The sequence below is a fragment of the Echinops telfairi genome, unplaced genomic scaffold, assembly GCF_000313985.2.
Source record: "Echinops telfairi isolate 266 unplaced genomic scaffold, ASM31398v2 ScPeMD7_7410;HRSCAF=8448, whole genome shotgun sequence".
NCBI classification, from domain to species: Eukaryota; Metazoa; Chordata; class Mammalia; order Afrosoricida; family Tenrecidae; genus Echinops; species Echinops telfairi.
In genome coordinates this window covers 15177670-15203026 of record NW_022111310.1, presented here as the reverse complement: position 1 = coordinate 15203026, position 25357 = coordinate 15177670, and the positions used below count along the sequence as shown (strand labels likewise).

General features: G+C 39.1%; 1 protein-coding gene across 1 annotated transcript in view; it reads left to right on the top strand.

Annotated features, from left to right (window-relative positions):
• Positions 1 to 104: 104 nt before the first annotated feature.
• ECPAS (Ecm29 proteasome adaptor and scaffold) overlaps positions 105 to 25357 on the top strand; it is a 97509-nt gene continuing 72256 nt past the window's right edge. Inside the window, exons 1-8 of the mRNA XM_004711038.3 lie at positions 105 to 154; positions 6377 to 6479; positions 12489 to 12619; positions 16035 to 16151; positions 17522 to 17640; positions 18893 to 19042; positions 22511 to 22679; positions 25063 to 25202. Coding sequence (XP_004711095.2) covers positions 6458 to 6479; positions 12489 to 12619; positions 16035 to 16151; positions 17522 to 17640; positions 18893 to 19042; positions 22511 to 22679; positions 25063 to 25202 — 848 coding nt within the window. The 5' untranslated portion in view covers positions 105 to 154; positions 6377 to 6457. The remainder of the gene's footprint in view (positions 155 to 6376; positions 6480 to 12488; positions 12620 to 16034; positions 16152 to 17521; positions 17641 to 18892; positions 19043 to 22510; positions 22680 to 25062; positions 25203 to 25357) is intronic.

Below are 25357 nucleotides of genomic sequence, written 5' to 3'. Positions count from 1 at the left end.
CGGGGCCGGGACCGCGGGGCTGGCGAGCAGGGTCCGCCCGGCCCGCCTGACCACCGCGGGCCCTGGCCGGGCGCTCGGGCCCGCTCTGGACACGGGGCTTTCGGAAAGCGAGTGAAAACGCCGTGGCGGTGACACCCTAGCAATCAGCCGAAAGGTCAAGGCCGGGGGTGGGCCCGCAGGTGCAGGGGGAGGGCCGAGGGCCAGGCGTTCGTCGGAGGAGAAGCCCCGGGCCGGCGCGTCCCCAAAGGAGTGCCGGGGCGCAGCGGATCGCAGACGTCGCAGCTTCCCATGTTCGGGGAGAGCGGTGGTCCCCACGAATCCCACCCCGCTCCGCCCGCCGCCCGGCCTCGCCTGGTGCTTTGTGGGAAGTGTAGTCCCGAGGCGCCGCAGGCCCGCACTCCGCGTGTGCTAGGTGTGCGGTGCCACACGTGTTCTCCTAGGACATGCAGGGCAATTTCGGATGGCATTCGGAACGCTTAGTTGAAAGGCTTTAGGTTACTTAACATCCTCCCCCCCACCCCAGTTTATGACAGAAACAAGAAAGGGGTTATTATTTTGTTAAATGGACTGAAGCTTGTATCAGATGTTACAAGCCTTGTGAAGTTTGTTGTTTAAGCCTCTTCTGAATTTCCTTATCCACATCATAGTTTTGTTTCTTTAATGCTAGGCAGTTTAAAGCTACTTATATATGTGTATGATCTCACGTTTGCTCTCATAACAACCTTGTGAGGCAGGCAGGTAGGAATTAATCTTTGTTTTAAAGACCAGACTGGCTTGGAGAGATTAGCGTTCCTTGCTGCTTTGACGTAGAACTGGTAGGAGAGGAGTAATGGTTGCTCTTGTGGAAGCCGAAACTCTTGGTATGTTCCTGGGCAGGATGGAGCCACGAGTAGACTGTGTCTCATGGTGTGGTTACAAATAGCCCCAGGATTGATTGCTCCTCTGTTAGTCTCAAGCAGCAGGAGACCTTCTGGACAGCCCAGTTCTTGGGTTGTTAAAAAATGGACATACTATATGATGTCGTAAGTTCCTTTTGTGGCATTAAACATGCTAACATCGGTGAACTGCCTGTGAGAATGGGTAACAAAACTTGAGAGACAATGGGGTATCATTCTAAAACAGCTGAAGTATTTGTGTATATGTTGTGTGCTAGTATACTTGTGTAGTTCCCAGTTAAGGTGAAGGTAGATTTTGTTGGGCCTTACCTTAGCTATTTGCTGATTTGGTTTCTATATTTCTTTTTCCAGCAAGAAAGAAATACTTGGCATTTGGTGCCTTAGAATAATTCGCCTTGAAATCACATACATGTATACTGGCGAAGAAGTTTCAACTAAATTAGTTTTAGTTTCAGAATGGCTGTAATAAAAGGGGAGATGGCTGGTAAAAGGTAATTTTACAGATTTCATCCCCCCCAAAACCCAAGCAAATTCTCTGAATCTTTGTTGGCTATTATTTATGGCTGGGATATTTCCCTTGTATTTTGGCAAACAAAGAAAGTGACAGTATGCATACACCCTCCCACCCCCCCACATAACTGAAGTTATACCATTGATAAGGTTATTCTACATTATCATCTATCTTTCAAAATAAATTGTAGTCATCAGTACTCTTCCCTCTTAATAGTTCCAGAACAACACTGCTCAAAGTGCTCTGTATGTATTCCTTTTCTCTTTAGAATAATCCTAAGAGACGAGTAATATTTTTATCCTTATTTTATGGAGTGAGAAACAGGCTTCTTAGGCTCCCAAGGTCCCATAGTAAGTAAGTGGTGGTGGTGGAGGAGGAAGTGAATCCCGGGTGTTTTAGGCTCTAGTATGCTCTCCTAACCAACCACTAGGCTCTGTTTTCTGTGCGCCTTCCTCTGCGCGCCTTCCTCTGCGCTCACGGTGATGAACAGTTCCAATCAGATGCATTGCTAGCTTCTCAGGGAAGTGTTGCCTGATCCAATTATTTTACTACTTTTCACCAGTGCCATAGAGTACTAAAGAAACACCACAGCTTGGTTCTATGAAGAATTATAGTATTGGGGAAATAGGACACTATGTAAGGAGCAAAATGTCTGATTAGATGATACGGATGATGCTACAGTAATAATCTCTGTGACTCCCATGTCTGTTATTTAGAAACATTTAGCTTTTAGCACTATTTTCTAGATTTCACACCAAGGCTTTTTACCTTTTCAGCTAAAATAATGCATGTGCCAAATAAATTTAAATTAAGTTCCGTCTGCTTTTAGTGATCTCTTCCCCCACCACACTTTGCAGTAGCGCCTGAGAAGCAGGGTTGATAATTTCTCTTTATTTATCACCCCTCCCCCCCAAAATTCCTTTTTTATAGTTATCATGGAGCATGAAACTTGCCCAAAGGAATGTAGGATAGTGGTGAAGCATATGATTGAATTATTGTATGATATGTGAACTACATGCCAATAAAACTGCTAAAAAATAATAGTAAAGCTAATGTTTGAGGGTTTACCAGGTGTTATAATTATTTTGCTTATATGAGCTGATTGAATCCTCACAACAGCCCTGTGAGTTTTATGCTCTTCTTGCCCCAGTGATGGAGCTACCGTTATTACAAAGTAAAGACTTGAACTCAGATTCTCTAATTCTAAAGATTAGCTTAATTCTTATCCACCATAGATGGTATTACCCTCTCTGGAAGGGAAAATGTAAATATATAACAAAATCAAGGTATTTTCTCTTTGTGGTCTTGCTAATGTCTAGAAGGAATCTGATCTCTGGCATACTGAGTGTGGCAATATGCTGATGTATGTTAAGTGTTGGGCTGCCACCTGCAAGTTCCATGGTTTGAAGTTACCAGCTGCTTCTCCAAAGACCAGGCTTGAGGCTCTGCTCCGGTAGACAGTTAAAAGTCTCAGAAACTCACAGGGGCAGCTCTACCGTGTCTTACAGGATTGCTGTGGGGAGGCATCGACTCCATGGAAGTGAATTTGTTTGTTTGTAGTTCATGTTGAACAGACATATTCAGTTTGGGGGTAAGATGCCAAAGTAGAGAAGAATTAGCTTTGACTCTTAAAGGCAATTCTAGTTTATAAATTTATAAACTACCTAAGATCAGAGTCTAGTTGTCTTGCTTTATATGTTGATATAATTCTTTGACTTGGAATGGAATTCAGTACTAGCAATGTGGGCTAGTTTTTCTTTTAATATTAGTCCCTGCCCGTTCATGGAAAAATTGACATTGAAGTTGTATTTCAGCAGTGGACAGAGATTTCTGACCCAGGGAAGGAAGCATTTGTGACTTTTCACCTGGTCAGCTGTTCAGTGGTTTCATATTCTGGCCTTTATAATTACTAGGCATCCTTAGAATCTGATCTTCATTGGAATAAAGACAACTCTTGTAGGGACAACACTTGTCCCTACAAATCTTAAAGCAAATACTATTCAGTGGAGCCATTTGACATTTAAAGCAAATACTTTCCAGTGTAACCATTTGACTTAGCTGTCAGGTGCAAAGTTTGGTCAGAGATCCTAGTCAGAATTTTGCTTAGTCTTTTAAGGATCTGATGTGGGAAACTATGTAGCTTTTGTTGCTACATAGCTGTCAGTTGCAAAGTTTGGTCAGAGAACCTAGTCAGAATTTTGCTTAGTCTTTTAAGGATCTGATGTGGGAAACTATGTAGCTTTTGTTGCCAAATGTGATTCCTTGGGCATAGTGAAGTAGCTTTAAAGAGATGATAGAGATGTATGCTACTGACCTAGTCTGTAGAAAAGCTGCATAATGAATCAAGTCTGTATTATTTACGTTTTGCTGATTTAACTGGATAAGAACAAAGGAATGGATGAATGGAACGGTTCAACGGTCTGCAGTCAAGTTGATTTTGAGCCATCTGTGTTCGTGTGGCATTGCCTCACAGGGTTTTCTTGGCTATGATCTTCACAGAAATAGAGTGCCAGGCTTTTCTTCCTGGTGCCATCGGTTGGCGTAGGTCAGACAACTTTCGCTTAGCAGCTGATGGCAAACGGCTAGTGTCAAAAATTGAAGTGGATTATTCTTTTTAAGATTTCTATTCTTTCATTCAAAAATTTCTCCCTTTTGTGTTTTGAATTATGCATTCAGTAAACTGTACTATTTAATAAAGAAAATTGCTGATGAGATTGGGGGCATTTAACCTTGTTCAGAAAGGAGATGTTAAAATCGCAGGAACTACCAGTGTACTCAGATGGGTGATGCCGAGTAGCTATTTCAAGTTTCATGCCTGTCCAGTCTCTTGTCTGAAGGGTTTCCGTCTCATATGGCATGCTTTACCCCCATCAGTTCCAGACCACTAAGCATACTTAAAATTGTCCCATTCTGTAAGCGTTGTACTGTTCAGTAGTGTGACAGATTTATATAATTTGTAAATACCTATTGTGTAAATAGCTCTATGAAACAGGAGAGTCTGGGTGGTGCAAACAATCAATAAGCTTGGTTGCTATCCAACTGGTTGGCAGTTTAAGATCACCAGGAGATACTTAAGAAGAAAGACCTGGTAGTCCTCTTCTGGGGGGAAAAAATCAAACTGTTGCATGTCAGCTCAGTTCTGACGCACGAGATCTCGTGAGTTGACATCGACTCATTGGCAACAAGTTTAACATAAAAATGATATGCAAAATGCTTAATAGAAGCAAGTTCATTGGAAGCCTTAAGGAATGAGACTAGTATTCCAGGCTTAGGGGGATAATAGCTTGAGCTAAGATAAGATGGTAGAAAAATATTGTGCATTTTCAGAAAAAATTGTTAACTATGACCTGATGGGGTGGGTGTGAGGGCCCACCCATATGGCTGCAAGGAATATTGGGGGAAAGTTGAACTTTAAAGTTTGAGATTTGGCCTTTCCTGGCTTTTATGATTTGCGATCCTGGGCAGAAAGTTTTACCTTCCTGATTGTCAGTGTTCTTTCTCATAAAACTGACAGAATAGACACCGTATTGCTAGGATTAATGCTTTTGAAAGTAGATTTGCATAAGCATTTTAACTCTTTGTGAAGTGTTTTTTGTTGTTTTTGGTGGAAAAGACAGTAAAAGATGGAGTTGGAAAGGTGGCTTGGGATCATTTGTGTAGGAATGCTAACAAAGCTAGTTTGGACTTTGTCCTGTGGCCAGTGGAGAACCCTCAAAGCTTTTAAGAAAGAAGCAACGTGAGTCGGTCTTGTTTTTAAGAACTAACATGTGGCTGTGGCATGCTGACTGGAAGGATCCGGAGACTAGAGCAGCAACACTAATTAGGAGGCTTTCTCAGTGGCCAGTAACACAGTACTTGGGAGCAACTTGAGGCAGTGGAAGCAGATTTGGAAGGAGGTAATATGATCTAGCTAGTCTCTGAAGTCGGCAGACATGATGGGCTGGCTAAGGGAGGGTTATTAGGGAGGACTTGCAGATGATTCCAAGAATCAAACCCGAGAGATGATGGGGATGGAGGTGTTGAAGGATAGCCAGCTTCTAGGCCGCTGTAAGAAGGTGGAAATGGAGAAAAGAGAGACAGATTTATTGTGTTGAATGAATTAGGTGAATTATTGAGACACCATGTGGAGACTGTAGTGCTAAAACCTCTGGGGCTGGATTCAGAGATGGTTTTGACTTCTGGCTCTGCCACTTTCTAGTTTATGTGTTCTTGAACAAGGATCCTAACATCTGGGCCATGCTTTCTCATCCGTAAAGTGGCATAATAAGAAAAGCTATCTTAAAGGGTTGTTATCTGTCTGGCAAGAGATGAAGGATGTGGCTTAAGGATTTACACATTTGGTTCTGAAGTTTGGGAGAGATGGTGAAATCCTGGGAATAAACAGACTGTTGTGGGGTTATTCACAGGTAAGGGTGAGAGGACAAATAAGAACCAGGGAGGGGGATGAGGCATGTTCAGAAAGGCCAAAAGTAACTCAAAAGGTCAAAGGTTAACCAATTTACCTTCTCAGTTGTAGATTATAGTGTGCCAATAACACACCCATTTACTAACATTCTTATGTAAAGCTGTTGTAACTTCAGACACTTTATTTGGATATTGTTTCTTACAAGCACACACACACACACACACACACACACACACACACACACACGATAAAATTTGTTATATTGGTATTACTGGTTCTTTTTTTAAGTCTTCAGTGATAATTGCCAGTCAGTTTTTTTTGGAAGCTGTAGCAAGTTCCTTCTACTGGATGAATTCTGTTTATGGAAATATTCTTTACTCTTTCCCCAGTTTGTTTATAATTGTAATTTGTATCCCTCACTCTTATTTTGCAAAGCATGGCTCCACCTGAGAAGATTTTAGCACAGAAATGAAAAGTAGTTATTTTTTTTTTCTTTAAAATAGTAGCTATATAAGTGTAAGTCCTTTTAATTATACTTTTTTTTTCTGGTGTTCTAAATAATAGATTCTTTATACAATTGCATATGTACCAGTGGATGAACATACCATGGTGATACAGAGGATTTTTGTCAAGACTGGATAAACCATGTATCACATTGACTGTAGAGGTTAGTAGATTTGGTTTCTTAGGATATATGCATTTTTTGGGAAGTAACATTTAAAAATGCATAGGTTATCAGGTATCAATTTCCTCTGAAGACTTTCGTGTTTTTCTTTTTTTTTTCTTCTTGTTATCCTGAGAGTCTGGGAAATTCTTGTTAGTTTATGCCTGAAGCCTCTATTCTTTGTGATGCTAAATATAAATTTAAAAAGTTAGCCAGAGAGAAGAGAAAAAGATCAAACTTGAAGATACTCCATAGGGTTCACAAGGAAAAGACAGTGAGTATTAGTTTACATATAGCACTGTCCACCACACTGCAAAACAATCATTTTACATGTTATAGAAATACTTAGAGTCTTTCTAAAAATATACATTTGAGAAAAGAATATTTAGAGAGGCATACTCATGCTAATTGGATACTCCTAAATCTGCCATTTTGATTTGTATTGTGATAGAAAAGCCACTTCATTTTATTTTATTCAGAGGCAGAAGGGGGGAACAGTAGCAGTTTTGCATATGGATGAGAATGGTTGGTTCTTTGAAACTATGAATTCAGAATAGGATTCTCTGATCTTACAGTCTCAGTACCCATTGAGTACCTAGGGTTTTGTGTGATCAATTCAAATGTATAGTTTGTTGCTTTCTAATAATTTGATTATGTCCCCTCTACCCTCAGTAGCATTTCTACCATGTACATTGCTGATGACGGTACACAGTATCTTAATTCCCTTAGGCAGAATTTTGAGGGATTATGTGAATGAAATTTTTTTATAAACCACAGTTCAAGTTTAGAATAAAATTTGGATTTTTCTTGTCTTTATTTGAAATGTTTGTAGAGAAATAGGAAATTGAGAGGTAGAAAGAATTGTCTGGAAGAAAAATGAGTCCATTGCTTATGTTCGCCTAGATTCTTTTGGCCTCAGAGCGTTGGAGCCTGTGAAAGATGTATTAATGTCATGTTGATATATTACCATTTTAAAGGCAAGCAGGTCAAACCACACATGCTGAGATTTAAATAGCGACTTTAAAAAATAACATTGTGGAGTTTATATACCCAAATATATTATCTTAGTAAGTAACTGTTTTGAGCAGACCTTAACTATCATATGTTTAACTTGAATGCGGTCTGAACTCTTGCATAGTATGTATTATCTCCCCTAAATTGGCTCTCCTAAGCTGAACTAATCCTTCTGTTCATTGGTTTACTAACACTGATTTCTAACCAAGTATCTACCAGCTGCTATATCTGGGGTAAAGGGCCTCCGTGGGATGTGGGGATGTTTGTGGGCCTCAGTGCAACAGGAGTCTGACGCTTACTCAGTAAAGCTAGGGTATAAACCAAGGCCGCTGACTCCTCAGCTGGCCCTCTCTGTAACTCCTGACTAGTGCGTGTGCTGGTGCAGGGATGCAGGGCTTGCTAGATTGGGGGAATGCCTGAGCCTTGGGGAGGACTGGTGGGCTAGGGGGCTCTAGAGTTGGCCTGATTGACTTAGTTCTGTGGGGAGAGGATACTCTCTGGGACTGCATCAGTGGGGACCTCTTGTTCAGGATCCCAGTGCCAGGAAAAGTTCTCATTTTTTCACCTCTTAGGATACTACTTAGCTGGATCCTAGAACCACAGTGGATTGTCTGTTTCCCTGCCTTGTCCCAACATAATGCCTTTGTTTACCGCAGGGCTTCGAACTAGTTTGGATGATTTAGTCATGGCAGATGCAGCAAAAGTGAAACAGACCTGCTTTTGTAAAATGTGGGTTTATTGGAATGATAACCAGAAAATTAAGAGTTCAGGGATGAAACCTTGGAATGGGAGTCTTGAAAGAGGCAGAGTTGAGCCTGATGGGGGAGATTGGGTTACTGCCAGGGGTGTGGGGAAGAGCATACATTCATAGCATCTTGGTTGGCCACCCAGCATCTTTGAGCAAAGGCTCAGGTCCTGACAGCTGTGGAAAAGATTTGGTTGCTTCACGGCGCTCATGCTGCCCTTGTTTTCTAGGAGGGAGATTACGTTTCTAGCAGGGCGTTGACCTGTAACTTTCCCCATTTGCTTATGATTCTGCTATATCGAAATTTTACAAATTTGGGTTTATTCTGATTTCATCTCGGTGATCATGACCGAACCAAGAAGAACTGGTTTAAAGCCCTGGCTTATTGCAGTTCCTGACATTCTTCTTTTAGGTACATTTGACTTATTAAATTCCTCTTAATAAAGGTGGGTCAGGGTGAGGTGGGGGTAGGAATTGAGCCTGTATTTAAAAACAAAGATTAGAGACTAAGCTTTAGATATTAGTTCCCAAAGAAAGCATCCGCCTGGCATTGACTGGGTTTTAGCAAGTAGTAGAGTAAACTTTAGGGAATTAAAATAGTGTTTGAGAATCAGTAGATGAAATGGAACTTAATTACCAGTTAGTACCTGGTTAGATAAATAATTTTTGAAGAAACATAATAGACTGTTACAGGATTTCATTTACCAGAAAATATTTTTGTGTATTACCTAGTAGGGCTTCTTTATCCTTCATAGTTTTAGCTTCTAACTTCTAATTGCACAGATTGACAAAGTGCAGAGGTACTCATGCCTTGCTCCATTTCTAATTTTGTGAGTCTCCTGTCATTTAGTTCCTTGTGGGTTTGTTTAATGCTGGGCTCTCAGTTCTGCACGTGCTGCTTTGGCTCCGCTCGTGTCGACCTAGACACAAACCCACTTGTTTCACTGGTTCCCACGAAGCCAAACCAATTAAAAATTTATCTCCTCACGCGTCTTAGGGGTTAATTCACAGAGCTGTTGAGGAATGGGGAAAGGCTTGATGTGGAGTGCTTGGTTTTCTGCTCTTTCCTTCCACCCTCCCCACACTTTCTTGACTGAACAAAGCTTTTGTAACTTTTGTTACCCCTCCTGATGCCTTGAATAAGAGGTTCTGCTACACAGGCCTTGGGATTTTTTTTTTTTGCTAGCCCCCTAAACACTTGTCATGTTACCTAAAAGTAAAAGTTCATTTTCCAGAGATTCCAGTGTCAAAGTGTTATAAATTACCATCAATTTCCTTTTTGACCTTGCTACAGATGTTAGATGTAGAAACTTTGACATAGCTTGTCGTATGTGTGAGGAAATGCTCTTTCTTTTGATGCAGTGTATTAAGCATTGAGCTGCTAACTGACAGGGAAGGCAGTGGTTTGAATCCACCAGCCTTTCAGCAGGAGAAAGATGAGGTGGTTTGCTTCTTTAAAGATTTACAGCCTCAGAAGTCCTTTGGAGAAGTTCTAACTTTGTCTGCCAGTGTCTCTATGAATCAGAATTGTCAGTGGTGGTTTTGAGTTTTATTCATCAGGTAATTCAGTGACTGTATTCATGATGCTGAGTTAAAGAGCTGGTGTACATGAGAATGTGGTTCTCAACTTGAAGGGCCGGTAGAGGTTGAAGAATGAGTAAGGATCTGGGTGGAATCAGATTCAAATTATACTCCATGAGAAGTTAAGTACCCAGAGAGGTCTGTTGGATTCTGTAGTGCCAGGATCTCATGGAGGGTATAATTGGGGCAGGAGCTGTGTAATATTTGTATTTAAGCTAGACCTGGAATTAGGTGCATTTGGATGTTCGGAGATGATTAAGAAAGGTTAGGAGAGTATTAAGGGTTGAAGGACTTGCTTAACCAAAAGATTTGGGCTAATAGCAGTACGTTTGAGAAGTTGTGATTTGTATGACTGTTATGTAGTGATGGATTATGTGGTTGAGAAGGTCCCTTTGCTATAGACAGATTCACCTTTAGGAAGGATTCATTTTATTTTCTTTCTTTAAGAAATACCATACACAAATGAGGTAAGCCTGTAAGCCTGGTCAATGCCCTTATCTCCCATGGTAAATCTTTATTTATGCCTAGGTCCTAGCATCTAGTAGAGATTCAACAAAGACTTGAATAAGTGAGTGTTTAGGGAGAGAGTGTTTCCCAGTGAAAATAAGCGAATGCTGGATCTTGAAGGAGTAAGATTTAGATGAGCAGGGAATAGGACATAAGGTAAATTGCATTTGAAAGATTAGATGTTAGCTTCTTATTCATGGTAGCGAGATTTCTTTAGTCTTTTCTGCTCTTTGAATTTGTATATTTCCCCGCTTTGTCATAAATACTGCTTAGATGAGAGCACTTCTTAGGAACTTTGAGATGTTCTTTCAGACACGGCACCCTGAATATGGGATAGTATGAGAGGCTTCAAACAGTTCATGGAGAAAATCCCATTGTCTATTTTCTTTCTTTTTTTCTGCTCCCTGCTGATCCCCATTATCTTTTAATTCTGGTTTTCCACAACCTTTGGAAGCCCCCTTGTAGGTACAGCACAGGTGTTTTGTGACAGAGGGTCGCTGTTGTAGACTGATGGATGTTGTAGGCAAGGTCTGGTCTAGACCAAAGGTCAAAATACTCTTGACATTCTTGCTCTGCTTCTAGTTACCTATGTGTACTTAGAAGAGTCTTTAACTATCAGGATGCTTTTTTATGTTAAACCATCTTTCAACCCTCACCTTTTCTGTAATTCCACTACAGGTGTTTTCTTTATGCAGGTTTCAAAATAGATTTTCTTTTTCTTGACTTGATTGGTACTTACATGGGTGTTTATAATAATCCATTAAATGGTACATTTATATTTTATCTATTTATTTTGTGTTTTATGTCACAATGAGCAAGAGAGAAAAACACAAGAAAGCAAGTTTCCTTTATTTCTCCTTATGAAGGAAAAAAAATTCTAGATGGACCACAGACTCAAAAGCAGAAAGCATTATTATAAGAGTCTCAGGTGAAACCGTACATAATTACACATGTTGAGAGTCCTCAGCACAACTCTCTGCCCCCAAGTTTGCTGGTTTCCTAGAAGAACGATAGGAGTTAGCATATAGTCATATTCATGGTTACGGTGCTAAGATTTATTACAGCAAAAGAGTACCCAGCAAAACCTGCAGGTGGAAAAGGTACGTAGGGTGAAGTCTTAAGGAAACCAAGGGCAAGTGTCCAAGAGTTTTTCCTCTGGAGTCACACAGGATACACCTAATTCCAGTAGCAGTGAGTTAAGGAAGTTTGTGAAATGTCTCCCAGGGAAGCTCATTTCAGACACAGGGCCCCGGGGTGTTTTTAGCAGGACTGCTTACATGTGCACCCTCTTCCTTGGTCATATTAAAGCTACACCTTCCCAGGATGAAGGCAGACACTCAGCATAACCCATATTGTTTGTATAAACAATTAGGGCACAGTGAGCTAGCATTTTGGGAGATGGTGGGTACCACCTGAAATCTAAATTTCATTCAACTTGAACAGTCATTATCTTTAATAGTCAATGTTGATTTCATTGCAACTGATTTTCAAGGCCGACTGTATTCTCCCTCCCCCCATTATCACACCTGAAATATTAACAATAATTATATCAGTACCCAGTCCGTGCCATTGCTTGATGTATAGCTTAAGTCTATATTTATTTACCCCTTTGCCTATACCTTCCCTCCCTTTTTGCAGCCCTACAGTATATTTGAAGAAGCAGTTTGCTTATTATATACTTAATTACAGTTTGGTTTTGCAAAGAACATTTCATGGTGTTGCTTAACATGCTTTTATAGCAATGACTTTCTCGGTGGAGACAAGTCCCTTACTTTCTTGCCTCAGCATAGTAATGGGCAGCGATTCTGTTTCTGCTGAAGCTTCATTAGTCAGAAGGCCTCTGATAAGAGTTCTGCTATACTCTGCTAGTTAGTCCTAGAAGGTACCTGCAAACCGTGTGTTCTCCCTAGCACTCAAGTAACTTAGAGGATCTGCAGCACTCCATAGGAGGTACTTTGATTGATTTTTGCATGACCTCAACAGTTGTAGCAATAGAATTAGTTGATGTTTCATAGCTGAGTTAAAATCAGCTGCATATAGGGCCAACTATGTTAAACCTCTGATGAAAGGATCTGTGATATAGAAATAAAGAATTTAACAATAAAAATTACTGATCTTGGTTATGTGTGATGTGCTAGGTTCTCTCTTTTCTTTTTGTATTATAGATCAGCTTGAACGGGTCTTTTTACGACTTGGCCATGCTGAAACAGATGAACAGTTACAGAATATTATATCTAAATTCCTTCCTCCTGTTTTGCTCAAATTGTCTAGCACCCAGGAAGGAGTACGGAAAAAGGTAAGTATGTCCCGCTAGTTGGGGGAATTGTGGTGAATTAATGGATATACCAGAGTAAGTAAAAAAGTATTGCGACTGGGGGTGGGTTCCCGTTCAGACATTCATGGGCTTATTCCAAATTCCCAACAAAACATGTTTAAACATGTCTTTGCAATCAGTGGATGGCTGCAGACAAGTTGCCTAGTAACACGGTAGTTTTATTAGGGTGCCTTTATTAAAAAAATGTCTAATCAAAACAGGAACTTCCAAGGGAATCTGTTGGGTCAGTTAAATTCTGGGCAGAGATGTCAATTCAGATGGTTGTGGCAGCTGTTTTTTTGGCATTTCAAAGAGGTAATCGTAATAGATTTTCTTGAGGGATAAAAGGCTATCATGAGGCTTATAAGAAAGTTGAGAAAAAAAGAAAGTTGAAAAAAATTGAAAGCTACACTGGTGAGAAAAAATCCTGGAAAGTTGCACTGAGGAATGATTTTCCATCACGACAGTACACCTGCTCCTTCTTTGAGGGTGGCAAGGGCTGTCCTATAGAATTGTATTGGGACACTTTACCCCATCCATTCTACAGCCAGCCATAATACTCTCCCTTCCGATTTCTTTCCCTCCAATTCAAAGAATATTGAAAAGGAGCAATTTCAATCTCTGAGAATGTTAAAAGTGCCCTTGTCACGGTGTGGTGTAAAACCTTCAGGAAGTTAGAGAAATAGAAATGCTGCCTTCAATCTTTATAGACATAGATGGAGGGTAGGGTATGCTGAAACACGGTAGCCCCACATTTTGGTATTTCAGTTTAATAAAGGGATCTATGCTTGTGTAGCAATACTTTCTGACTTACCCTTGAGTACTATGAAGTAATTTTTTTGTTCTCATTGTTGAAATCTACTTACTTTATCTTTATTGTGACGCTCTCAATGGAGAATTCGACTTAGGACCAGCTTTCATGATATGCTAAGAAGGAAGCTACATCTAGCACCCACTATATACGTGCATCAGTGTCAGATACAAGTAGTAGAGATTCTAGGAGGCCTGGGGCTTGATCGATACATTTGAAAAACAATATGGCCTCCTGGATATTTATCCTGAAAAGGATTCTGTATCCTGATTTGAGTTCTTTGGAGAAAGAGACTCTTTAAGAATGTCTATTATGAAAAGTTACTTAGGGTTATATAGCAGGGAAGGTTGAGGGGTAATGGTGAGCGAATAATAAATGCGTATGAAAATGAAGAAAATGTTCCAAAATTGATTGTGGTGATGTTTGCACAACTCTTTAATATGATTAAATCACTGATTGTATAGTATATGAACTATATGTCAATGAAACGGTGTTAAGTGGAATTATGGAATTAAATAATTAAAGAATAAGTTACTCTGCAAACAATTTTTTTTCTGTACTACTAAGTAAAAGGTTGGTGATTCAAGCCCATCCAGTGGCATCAGAGAAGCAGGGTTTGACAGTCTGCTTCCATTAAGACTATGGCCAAGATAACCCTGTGGGTCTCAGTTCTACTTTATAACACATGAGATTGAATCGTAGTGGGTGTCTTACTTTGAATGGACCCTCCTGGTTGGAACTCCAACTCCAAAGCAACGGAGATGGAGCCCTTCCAAACTGTCTTAGAATCTAAATGAGTCAGTCTTTGTAGTGGCTGTTGGAGCTAAATAAACCTATTCAACCCTTTTAATGCAAACAAAAAAAAAGGTGGGGGGGGGATGTCTATTAGGTATGCAAGAAGGATTGGGACACTCTTTGTCCTATATTTGACTGTACCATGTCCTGACTCTATATCCTTAAACAGGGCACTTCACTGTCCTCAGCCTCTGCTTCCTGATCTGTAAAAGAAAAGCAAAAATACAACCTCATTGGATCAGATGAGTTAAAGAATCAGATTTGTTATGGAATGCAAAATGCCTATTACATAGAAACTGATAAATGCCAGACACTATTATCATTCTTCACTTAATTGATTATCGATTTGTTTTCATATTTAAACTACCTTCACGTGTTTCGTTGCGACTGCTCTAGAACCCTTTCGGCATCGGCTGTCACTTCCTTGGACGTCCCAAGAGCACTCCTTAATGTCTACTTTGATGCTAGACCATGCATTTCAGAAGAGATGGGAGTAGTTTAGGCTTGGCCCTCCAGTGTAGCTTGAGCTAGAATTCTAAAGCCTTAAATGAGGGTTTCTGAATCTTTCAAAAATCATTATAACACCCCCTCCCCGCACCCTCAATGGTCAGTTTCTTCTCTTAGCAGATAACCTGACCCATTGTAGTCATTATACACAGCCTCTGTAGCTTCCTTTCTGTCTGTGGGCATTACTGAATTTTCGACTTCTATTTTGACCTTGTCTTCATATGCAGGAAAGGAAGCTTTTATTTATTTTTTAACACTCTTTAATTGAATCAGTGGATCTTCAGGATAAAGTGAAAATTCCTCAGCATCGAACTTGAATCCTTTGGTTACCTGAGTCCTGCTTTTATCTTTTACCATTGTGTATCCTGGTGGCATAATGGGCTATGCATTAGGCTGTGGCTTCAAGGTCAGCAGTTTGAAACCACTAGCTGTTTTGTGGAATAAAGAAGAAGCTTTCTACACCTTTAAAGATTTATAGTTTTGGAAGCTCTGTCTGGTCCCTTCTCTGTGACTTTGAATCCAAGGCTTGGATCTTCTTGGAGCAGGTTTTCTGCTTGAAATTGACTTGTTCTTGGGACTTAATGTTCCTGTTACTTCCTCCATCCATTAATTAAGTCCTTGATTTGACGACTCTTTCTTGTGGAAACCCATAGCATTGTGTCGATTTATCTTTCTGTGGTATTCATGGTGTGTGTTGTAATGATTTGTTCACACATCTTCCTTTTAGGGACTCAGCTTCAGTATATCTTGACCTCAGTTTTGATTAAGTGAACTCCAAAAATAGAAACTATTGCTGTCGAGTGGATTGTGACTCATAGTAACCCTTATCACTCAACTCACTGTCATCACGTCGATGCCGACTCATAGTGACCCTCTAGGACAGGGGAGAGCTGCCCGTGTGCATTTCTGAGACTACAACTGTTAATGAGAGTGGAAAGCCCCGTCTTCTCCCCCCCCCCCCCCAATAGCAACCCTATAGGACAGAGTTAAACTTTCCCCTGGGTTTCCCAAGGCTGTCGATCTTTAGGGGGGCAGACGGCCTCATCTTTCTCCTGTGATTACGTGTCAGACTTTATAAAATTAAACGAACTAGTAAAGTCCTAGCACTTGGATTTTTGGGATAGCATTTTGAACAAGACTGATAGTCCATATTTCTTTTCTGGCTTGTAAAATTTGCATCTTTTAAAAGAACCAAGTAGCTACTAATTATTAAAATAAATAAGATCCAATAAAATGAATTTGTTTTAAAGTAGGATTCATAACTTGAGCTCATACCTCTCTTAGGTAATGGAACTGTTGGTTCATCTGAATAAGCGTATAAAAAGCCGCCCCAAAATACAGCTCCCAGTGGAGACACTGTTGGTTCAGTATCAGGACCCAGCTGCAGTTTCCTTTGTCACAGTAAGTGTTACCTTAAAATATTTTCTGCCTTAAATGAAGTTTTCTTTCATAATCTTTATTAGAAATTATCAGTATATTGGCAAGATTAGAATTTTACTTTATAATTATAATATTTGAAATATGTGTTGTTTTTTTTAAATGACATGTACTTTCTCATAGAGTACACATCTGTATGAAATACCACCTTTAAAGGAAGCGGTAGGAACAGGGAAATGAGTGATTGTTTGCACGGGAAAAGAAATGTTAGTAAAATGAGTTGTCAGGTATGTTGATGCATAAAAGAATGATTTATTTCTTAGTCAAAGATTGTTTGGGAACATTCAGAACAGAGAGAGCAGAGTTTTGTAGCGTGGGCATGAACATAAAATAATGAAGATGGTAAAAGCGGTAAAATGGCAAGAAGATATATGAAAGTTTGGATTAAAAAGTATTTAGAGTTTTTGATGTGTATTCAATTAGTAAGATGCATTCTTAATAGGAGTTTAGATCAGATTGTTTTCATGAAGATTAGATATGAAAAATTTTGGTGTTGTGTGATGACAAATGATTTCTCTTTATGACCCTTGTAGTTCCTAGCATTGGGGCAGAGTCTCATGGTTCTTATCCAATGTCTGGAGTAACCAACCTTTAGAATCACTTTCTGGACCTGATATCCTGTGTGTGGTGGTGGGCACATACAGCTCTATTATAGGTATTCCGTGCTTTCAGCAAATGAAAACATTTGTGCCAATTAAACTTTACCTAGTAATTTGTACTTAAAGGAATAATCTTCTGAAGCTTATTCTAAAATGAAGAGTATTATGGAGAAGCAAATCACATCCTCATGTATAATTCTGGATATGCATGTGTGGGTTTGCTTAAAATACTACATTCCCATGGATTGCGGCGATACAGATACTTCCACGAGACTCAGCTTCCCTTGCTTCGTCATTCATGCATGTGCTCTTGGAGTAGAGGAATCTGAAAAGTTGCAGTGAAATTGAATTGTTTTAATTAATTGACCAGTTGGGAAATGTCAACCTAGGGTTTAATTAGCCAAGTCATGTTCATTCCAGCGTATAGGATTGATGCAATTATGGGAGATCTGATACCATTGCTTGGTGTGTAGAGTTACGTAGGTCAAATTATTACTTCTTAGTGATTTTAGGTCATGCTTTCTTGTTTGAAGCCCATCCTAAAGTAAACATTTTAAATAAACGGGACTGGAATTGCTTCTTCAAGATACATGAGTTGCACAAGTAATGAACATGTGAATGATGATTCATGCTTATGAGTTCTTTGTTACAGCTATAATTATACTACTTTCATTGAAGCCATGTAGAATTTCTCTTTCAAACTCACTTGCTTTTTTTCTTTTCTTACTGCATTAGAATTTTACTATAATTTATGTTAAGATGGGCTACCCTCGCTTGCCAGTGGAAAAGCAGTGTGAACTCGCCCCTACGCTTCTTACTGCCATGGAAGGGAAGCCTCAGCCGCAGCAAGATAGGTGTGTTCTCAGTGATCCCATCTCCCTGCCTGCAGGACCCACCACTGCCACTCAGAATAAGTCCGCACAGTAGTTCTCCTTTGTACAAGTGTGAAAGTCTGACCTCCTCAGTTCACAAGTAATTGTATGTTCTGTGGTAACTCAGAGGTACTGTTGGGTTTAATGCTACGGTAACATTTCTTGATGTGTCCACAGTTGCAAAACGTGCAGAATTAATCCAAAGATAGTATTTTTGGGTAGTTATTTTGAAGCAGTTAATTTTATGTGGCTGTGAAAATTAGTGTTACAAAGGGCTTTCATTAAAGCATTTCTGTCTTGCAGGATAGAAAGTTTCAGAGAAGTTTTATCAGGAAGCAGAGCAGTAGTTTGTATTAATATGGAAGCTGGAGAAATTACAAAATTTGGATGATAACGTGCCCTTTCTAGGTTTAGTCAACAATTCATTTCTAGTTTTTGGTGTTGAGAATCATTACAATGTGTAGAAAGTGTGGAGGAAAGTTAGAGATAAGTGTTTTAGTTAATTTTTTAGAGCATACTCTCTTTTGATGAAAAGACATAATGCATGTGTTTGCAAGTAAAATTAATAGACATTGCAAACATTGTTTGAAATTGTTTTAATGTATCTTTTTAAGGATATCAAATGATATAGTGACAGAAGGAATTACTGAAGCTATTACTTTGATTTACACAGAACTTTTAAGATTGTATTCAAAATATTGACATTGAGTATTTTTGATTTCTTTAGAATAATTTCATTTTAATTAACTCTGTATGGAAGAAAAGTGAGTGCATATTAAAATTGAACTTTAGCTAAGATTTACTATAGAACCACTTATGATAACTTGAAATATTAATACTGTGTCCATATTAGTTTCCCCCTACCCTCAGGTATTTTTAGAGATGAGTCATAAAAGCTAAATGCCAATTATCAATCAGTGTACTTTCAATGAGGAAAAAATCTAGGCCAGTCCCTGGACCTACTCACTGCCATTGAGTCGAGGCCGACTCATAGTAACCCTACAGGACAAGATAGCACTTCCCCTGCGGGTTTCTAAGACTGGCTGTTTACGGGAGTAGAAAGCCTCATCTTTATTCCAGCCCCTAGACTAGCACTTTATAAATTAAAGGTATTGAAAATGGATGACTCCTGCTAAAATACCAGTTTTTGCTGTGAGGTTTTTGCTTTGTTTGTTATTTGCATTATAAAAACCTGTTTTTAAAAGTAGTTGCAATAAATGTAATTGTTTTTCAGCTTAATGCATCTTTTAATACCAACCCTTTTTCACATGAAATACCCTGTTGAATCATCAAAATCAGCTTCTCCCTTTAATCTTGCTGAGAAACCAAAGACTGTGCAGCTGCTTTTGGACTTCATGCTAGATGTCCTTCTGATGCCTTATGGGTAAGTGAAAAATAAAAGCAAATCTGGCCAACTTTGTTTCAGTGGGGTTGACTCAGTGATGACAAACAGTGGTTCGAATATTTCAACTCTCACTTGTTGTGAATGGATCCTCAGCTCTTTAGCGATAGCCCTTATCTCTTATAAACGCTGGCATCGCTGTTTATTGGTCTTATTTGTGGCAGAGTTTGCTGTTGTGATTTCAGACCCAACCCATCCAAGTTGAAATCTATTCTTCCCTATAAAATTGATTGCCTTCTGTAATTACCGTCAGTGCTGGGATGATTCTACCTAACTAGGCGCGTACTTGTAAATTGCCTCCACTTTTCCTTTCTTTTGTTGCCAAAGTAATCGGAGTAGTTACCAAGCTCTTGTTGCCTGTTTTTTACTTCCTTTTGTAATTTGAGTAGTTTACAGAACATGCCTTCCTGTATTTTAGCACCTTAAAAAAGAAAAAGTGTCTCGAGCCAAATGGTTTTTCTATTCCTCCTTTTTTGAGGTGTCCTGCAACCATTCCTACTATCTACTTTTTTGGGGGTTGTTTTTCCCCCAGCGCATCATGATTTTTTCCCCCTCCTTAGCTACTTCTCAGTCCTTTGTCACAGAGCTTCCTTTCTCTTTAAAAATACTGTGATAAAATTTATGTAAGGACCTCTGGTGGTACAAAGATTAAGCACTCAACCACTAACCCAAAAGTTGGCAGTTAGAACCCATTAGCAGCTTCATGGCTAAAAACACCTGGTGTCTGCTCCCTTACCATTTTCCCAAACCACTGACATTGAGTCAATTCCAACTCAGCACCACTGCATAGGGTTTCCAAGACTTTATCAGTCTTTATGGAAACAGATGGCCTCATCTTTCTTCCAAGGAGCGGCTGATGGGTTTGAACCACTAACTTTGTGGTTAGCAGTCCAGCAGCTTACTCAACAGTGCCAGCAGGGCTCCTCCCATATAGAATACAGCCTTGTGTGGAGACCTGAGTTGACAATTCTATTCTGTCATAGAGTCACTATGAATTGGAATTGACAACACCACACAACAATAGAAACAACAGCAAAATTTGCCGTATATACTCGAGTATTAACCGACCCGATTATCTGCCAAGGCACCTACTTTTAACACAGAAACTGCATTAAAAATGTGCTGAAAAAAACTCAGCTTATACTCGAGTACATAGGTATATGTTTCACAAAACATTTGCCCTTTCAATCGCTTTCATGCTTATAATTCTGTTTCAAAAGTTTTTGGCCACTCAAAATGAAAACTCAGAGCCCCTTAAGAATTATACTTCCCATTCCCCACTCTTGGTAGCCACAGATACGATTTTGTCAGTATGTCTTTGCCTGTTCTTGATATTTCCTAGAGTATTTATGCTTTTGTGTTTGATTTCACTTAAAATATTTTTAAGAATTGTTTTTATAATAGATTTAATCATAGCTTTATTTCTCTTTAAACCCAAACAATATTCCATTGTATGTATATAGCACTTTTTTTTGCATTTCTTTAAAAAAAAATCATTTTATTGGGGCTCATACAACTCATCACAATCCATACATCCATCCATTGTGTCAAGCACATTTGTACATTTGTTGCCATCATCATTTTCAAAACATTTTCTTTGTACTTGAGCCCTTGGTATCAGCTTCTCATTTTTTCCCTCTCCCTCCTCCATCCTCCCTCCCTCATGAACTCTTGATAATTTATAAATTATTATTATTTTTTTCATGTCTTACACTGACCGGTGTCTCCCTTCACCCACTTTTCTGTTGTCCCTATCCCTGGGAGGGGGTTATAATTTATAGCACAATTTGTTTTTCCCTTCACCTGTTGATGGACACTTGGGCTGTTTCCACCCTTGGCTGTTGCTGATACATGAGTGAACATGCGTACTAGAGCTTCCCCTTTTAAAAACGCAGATCTTACCAACTCACGTTAACAAGCTGTAGATACTATTGCCAGCCATAAATCATAATTTCATGACGTTTTCTTTGCAAGAATGCTCCACATTTAAAGAAGAGAAAAACAAACAAACAAACAAACAAACAAACAAACAAACAAACAAGCAAAGCACCTGGGAAAAGCTTCCCCAGCTAGCCGAGATGCCACCTACGAGCGTCTCACATAAGTTTCCTACCCTAGACTGACTTAATTGTACTACTTTCTGGATCTTCTTGACTGAACACAAACATATCTATGTTGCTGTTTTGTGCTTTTATTGTTGTGTCTGCCTTATTTAATGACTGTGAGGTTCTATCTTTGGTCCTTGGTAAGAGCCCTGGTGGCATAGTAGGTTACATGTTGTGCTGCTAACCGCGAAGGTCAACAGTTTGAAACCACCAGCTGCTTCTTGGGAGAAAGACGAGGCTTTCTCCTCCTGTACAGAGTTATAGTCTCTGAAACCCACAGAGGCAATTCTACCCTGTCCTATAGGGTTGTACTGAGTTGAAATGAGTCAGAATTGACTCGCTGACTACTGAGTGAGTGAGTTGGTCTCTGATATAGTACATAGGCTGTGCTCTGTCTCCAGCCTATTTCTTTTGTAGATTGCCTGGATGCTGCACTAATTTTCCTAAAATGCTTCTTTTTTTCATGCTTATTCCCTGATCAAAAATGTAATGGATAGTATAAATTTGGCACGAAGGACTCCATCTCAACTAGCCCACAATGCAGCCATTCTTTACTGTTTCTCTCCTCTGCAGGCCTGTATGTTCTATAAAAATGTAAATGGATTCTTTAATGGGTATTGCATTTTAAAAAATATGTGATTTTAAGAATTGAATGGATATAGCATATAAGTGATATAGCATATAAATAATGTAGAATAATTTACTATGCTATTAGGCTCCAAGCATTGTTTTATTTTTTTAAAAAATGATGTTATTTTAACATTGAGTGTGATGGTAGAATTCATCAGCTTAGAATTTTAGATTTCAAAAGGGTTTGAATGAAAAGTATATTAAAATTTCAATTTTGTGAATGAGAAATAGCAGTTTAATTGGATCAAAATGAATTTACCAGAGATCTTATTTCTAAACTAAAGGAGCTAAAAATGGAATAGGATAATGAATTAATAAATAAGTAGCTACAAAGGACTTTGAATATAAAATAAGAAAAGCTAATGGCTCTCTTGTGCCCACTCTGACCCTCCTCCCCACACACACTTTTCTATTTTAAGGGTTTTGTGTAACAAAATTGTCTCTGTGTTTGCCAACGTGGCAATTCAAAATCCAAAAAGATCATAGTGGCTTGTACACCAATAGTTTATAGCTTGGGAGTGAACAATGTATATTCATTTGTATCAATGTGTTAAAGATTTAGATGCCATTTTTAGAGATCTCAAAGTATTTTTAAGATTAAATCTTAATTTCAAATGAAAAGTATTATAAGAGGATGTATATAATGGAATGTCCTACGTGTGTGTTTGTGTTCATGTGTTTTTATAGAGGGGTTAACGTTTTATTTTTTCCCCAGATATGTGTTAAATGAATCTCAGAGTCGCCAGAACTCATCTTCAGCACAGGGTTCTTCTTCAAATAGTGGAGGAGGTTCTGGAATCCCACAGCCTCCTCCAGGAATGAGCTTTTATGCAGCAAAGCGAGTTATTGGCGATAACCCTTGGACACCTGAACAGTTGGAACAGGTATCATACTCCTTCATAATGGAACTTAACCTTGTGCACTTGCCCCTGTGAAGTTCATGGAAGCATGCATAACATGATTCTAGTGTATGCAGACTCTATTGACTTACGTTGGAAGGAGCATGCGATGTGATGTGCTCTGTCCATCATGTCAGCTCTTTGTGAAAGCCCTAGGGAGGGAGGACTGGGAGATGCTCTTTAGTTTGTCCAATACTGTTTACATATTTCTAAACAACCTACTTACAAATGGAGTAAATTTAACTAATTTCATTTTAGTTTTTAATTAATAGGTTTAATAATCATTTAGCTCCTTTGGTACACTTAAAATACAACTTGCCTTATACTTCTCAACTTTTTAGGGCTGTACATTTTGTGCAAAACAAAGAGCTCCCTATATTTCAGAATTGACAATGTGGGAGAAAAGCATGACTCCCTTTTATATTTCTTCTTGGAAATGTACAAATGGGCATTAAGCATTTTGTTCTGGATTTAAACAGGACACAGATGTTCTCTGAGCAGCTTTTAAAAATGCCTGGTGCTCTACAGAGACGGTGCCTCACTGTGTCTGTGCCATCAGGCACCTCAGGGAAGAACAGATGAGATCAGTGTGTAATTATTTTGGAATTCAAGCAACATGGGTTAGTCTCCAATCCTTCCTTTATCTATCCATGGCAGTCTAAAGATTTGATCCTTTCTTCTTGGAATGTAAGTGGCCATTGATCAAACTAGTGTTCCCAGGAGAGGGAAAACGGAGCCAGGGGTGGGGAATTTTGGCTCCTAACAAATTTATAGAATGATTTGCTCAGTGAGAGTTACAACTGTTTTACTATACCTCATATTTTATAGATCCTTTTCTTTTCCTTCTCAGACCATTAGGTAAGAAATTGAATAGTAGCAGATCCTTTATCGACTCTGTGTTCTGTGTGACAGCCACTGTACTGAGTACTCTTAAGTGCATTGTCTCCTTTAATCCTCACATAACTCCATGAGGCATAGACATTGTTAGTATCCTTTTGTAAAAGGAGCCAAAGACCTAGAGAGATTCACTAGGTTCACCATGGCCTCCTAGTGCAAGGCTAGGGCTATCGTTTTTAACTTTGCACTGTGATATTTTGTGGGTTACGATCGACTGATTTCAAAAGGCCTCTATGCCTTTAATCAATTTTATACTTCTACTTCCATAAAGCTAGTCTTAGAAACCCTTAGGGGAAGTTCTGCCCTCTCCTCTATACGCCACTATGAGTCGGAATCAACTCGAGGGCAGAGTTTGTCTTGATGTTGGAATGCTAGAATGCACTATTTAGCGTCATGGATAAAATTTCTTTTTCTTTATCTCCTTCTAAATGTCTGCATAAAATTGCAATTCCATGTAAACCATATACTATTCTGAAAAGTTTCCTGTTGGGTGGCTGTTGCGTTTTCCATTTTAATTTGCACATTTGGGGTTGCATATCTTGGTGTCCTTGGCTTTCACGACTGCCCTTTTCATGGCTCAAGTAAAAGATTGACGTCTGCTTTTCGTACGCTTTTTCACATGCTTTATAAGTCGCATTCTTTCTTATTTAGCAATTAATCGTGTTAGAATTAGTATACAGTGACTTTTTTAAGGCAAAGATAAAATTTTAATTTGCAGGGGTATTTTTAGTAACTGAGGATGTTTGTAGTGAAATTTATCACAAGTTTATATTGTTTAAAGTTCTAAGCAGATTCTTTTTCTTTAGTCAGCATTTCATTTCAGCCAAACTGCACTGAAGGTATGATCAGATTGCACTTTCTGTTTAATAGCCTGCACTTGAAATTCTGTTTCCTTTCTTTTAGTGTGCAAGCATATAGAGGGTAAGAATTAGATGTCAACAGTATCCTCTAACTCAGAGGATAAGAAGCAATATGTTAACAATAGAATGAAACAGTAGAGTTCTTTAGCGCCATTTGAACTGTCACAAAAATTCCTGGAACACTTTATTCCTAATGTTCTACCCTTCTACTTGGAGGTTCCAAATTTGGAATTCAAGGCCTCATCACACTAGAGGAGCTTTGTTATATAGGAAGAGAGGCCTTGTGTACAGTGATCATGGAGATTGCGAGACTTGTGTCTGAATCCTGTTTTATCACTTACTGACTATGTATGATTTAATCTCTTAAGCATTGCCTCAATTTCCACTTCTGGAAATTGATTACATAGTATCTCATAGATTGTGAGGGTTAAATGAAATCATGACTATTTATGGTCTAGTACAGGCCATGGCACATCATAAACTGAGCCTACGTAAGAACTGCTGTTGCTACTATTCATTTTTCTTTTGTGACCACCCTTGGTTGAACAACAGTTTGGTGTCTGTTCTTTGTTTTCCTGATGACTATTTTCCCTTCCGTGATTTATCTACAGTGCAAATTAGGTATAGTGAAATTCATAGAAGCTGAACAGGTGCCTGAACTCGAAGCTGTTCTCCACCTAGTGATTGCTTCTAGTGACACCCGCCACAGTGTAGCAACAGCAGCTGACCTGGAATTGAAAAGCAAGCAAAGGTAACTACTTCCATTTTAATCTGTCAAAATTAAAAAGAGGCTTTTTAAAGGTCATTCAGCACATCTTGTTCTTCTAGGATTTTGTGTAATGAGCTAGTCAATAAAATACACCCAGGAAACTCATAATATGGTTTGTTGAAGAGCAGAATTCTGTA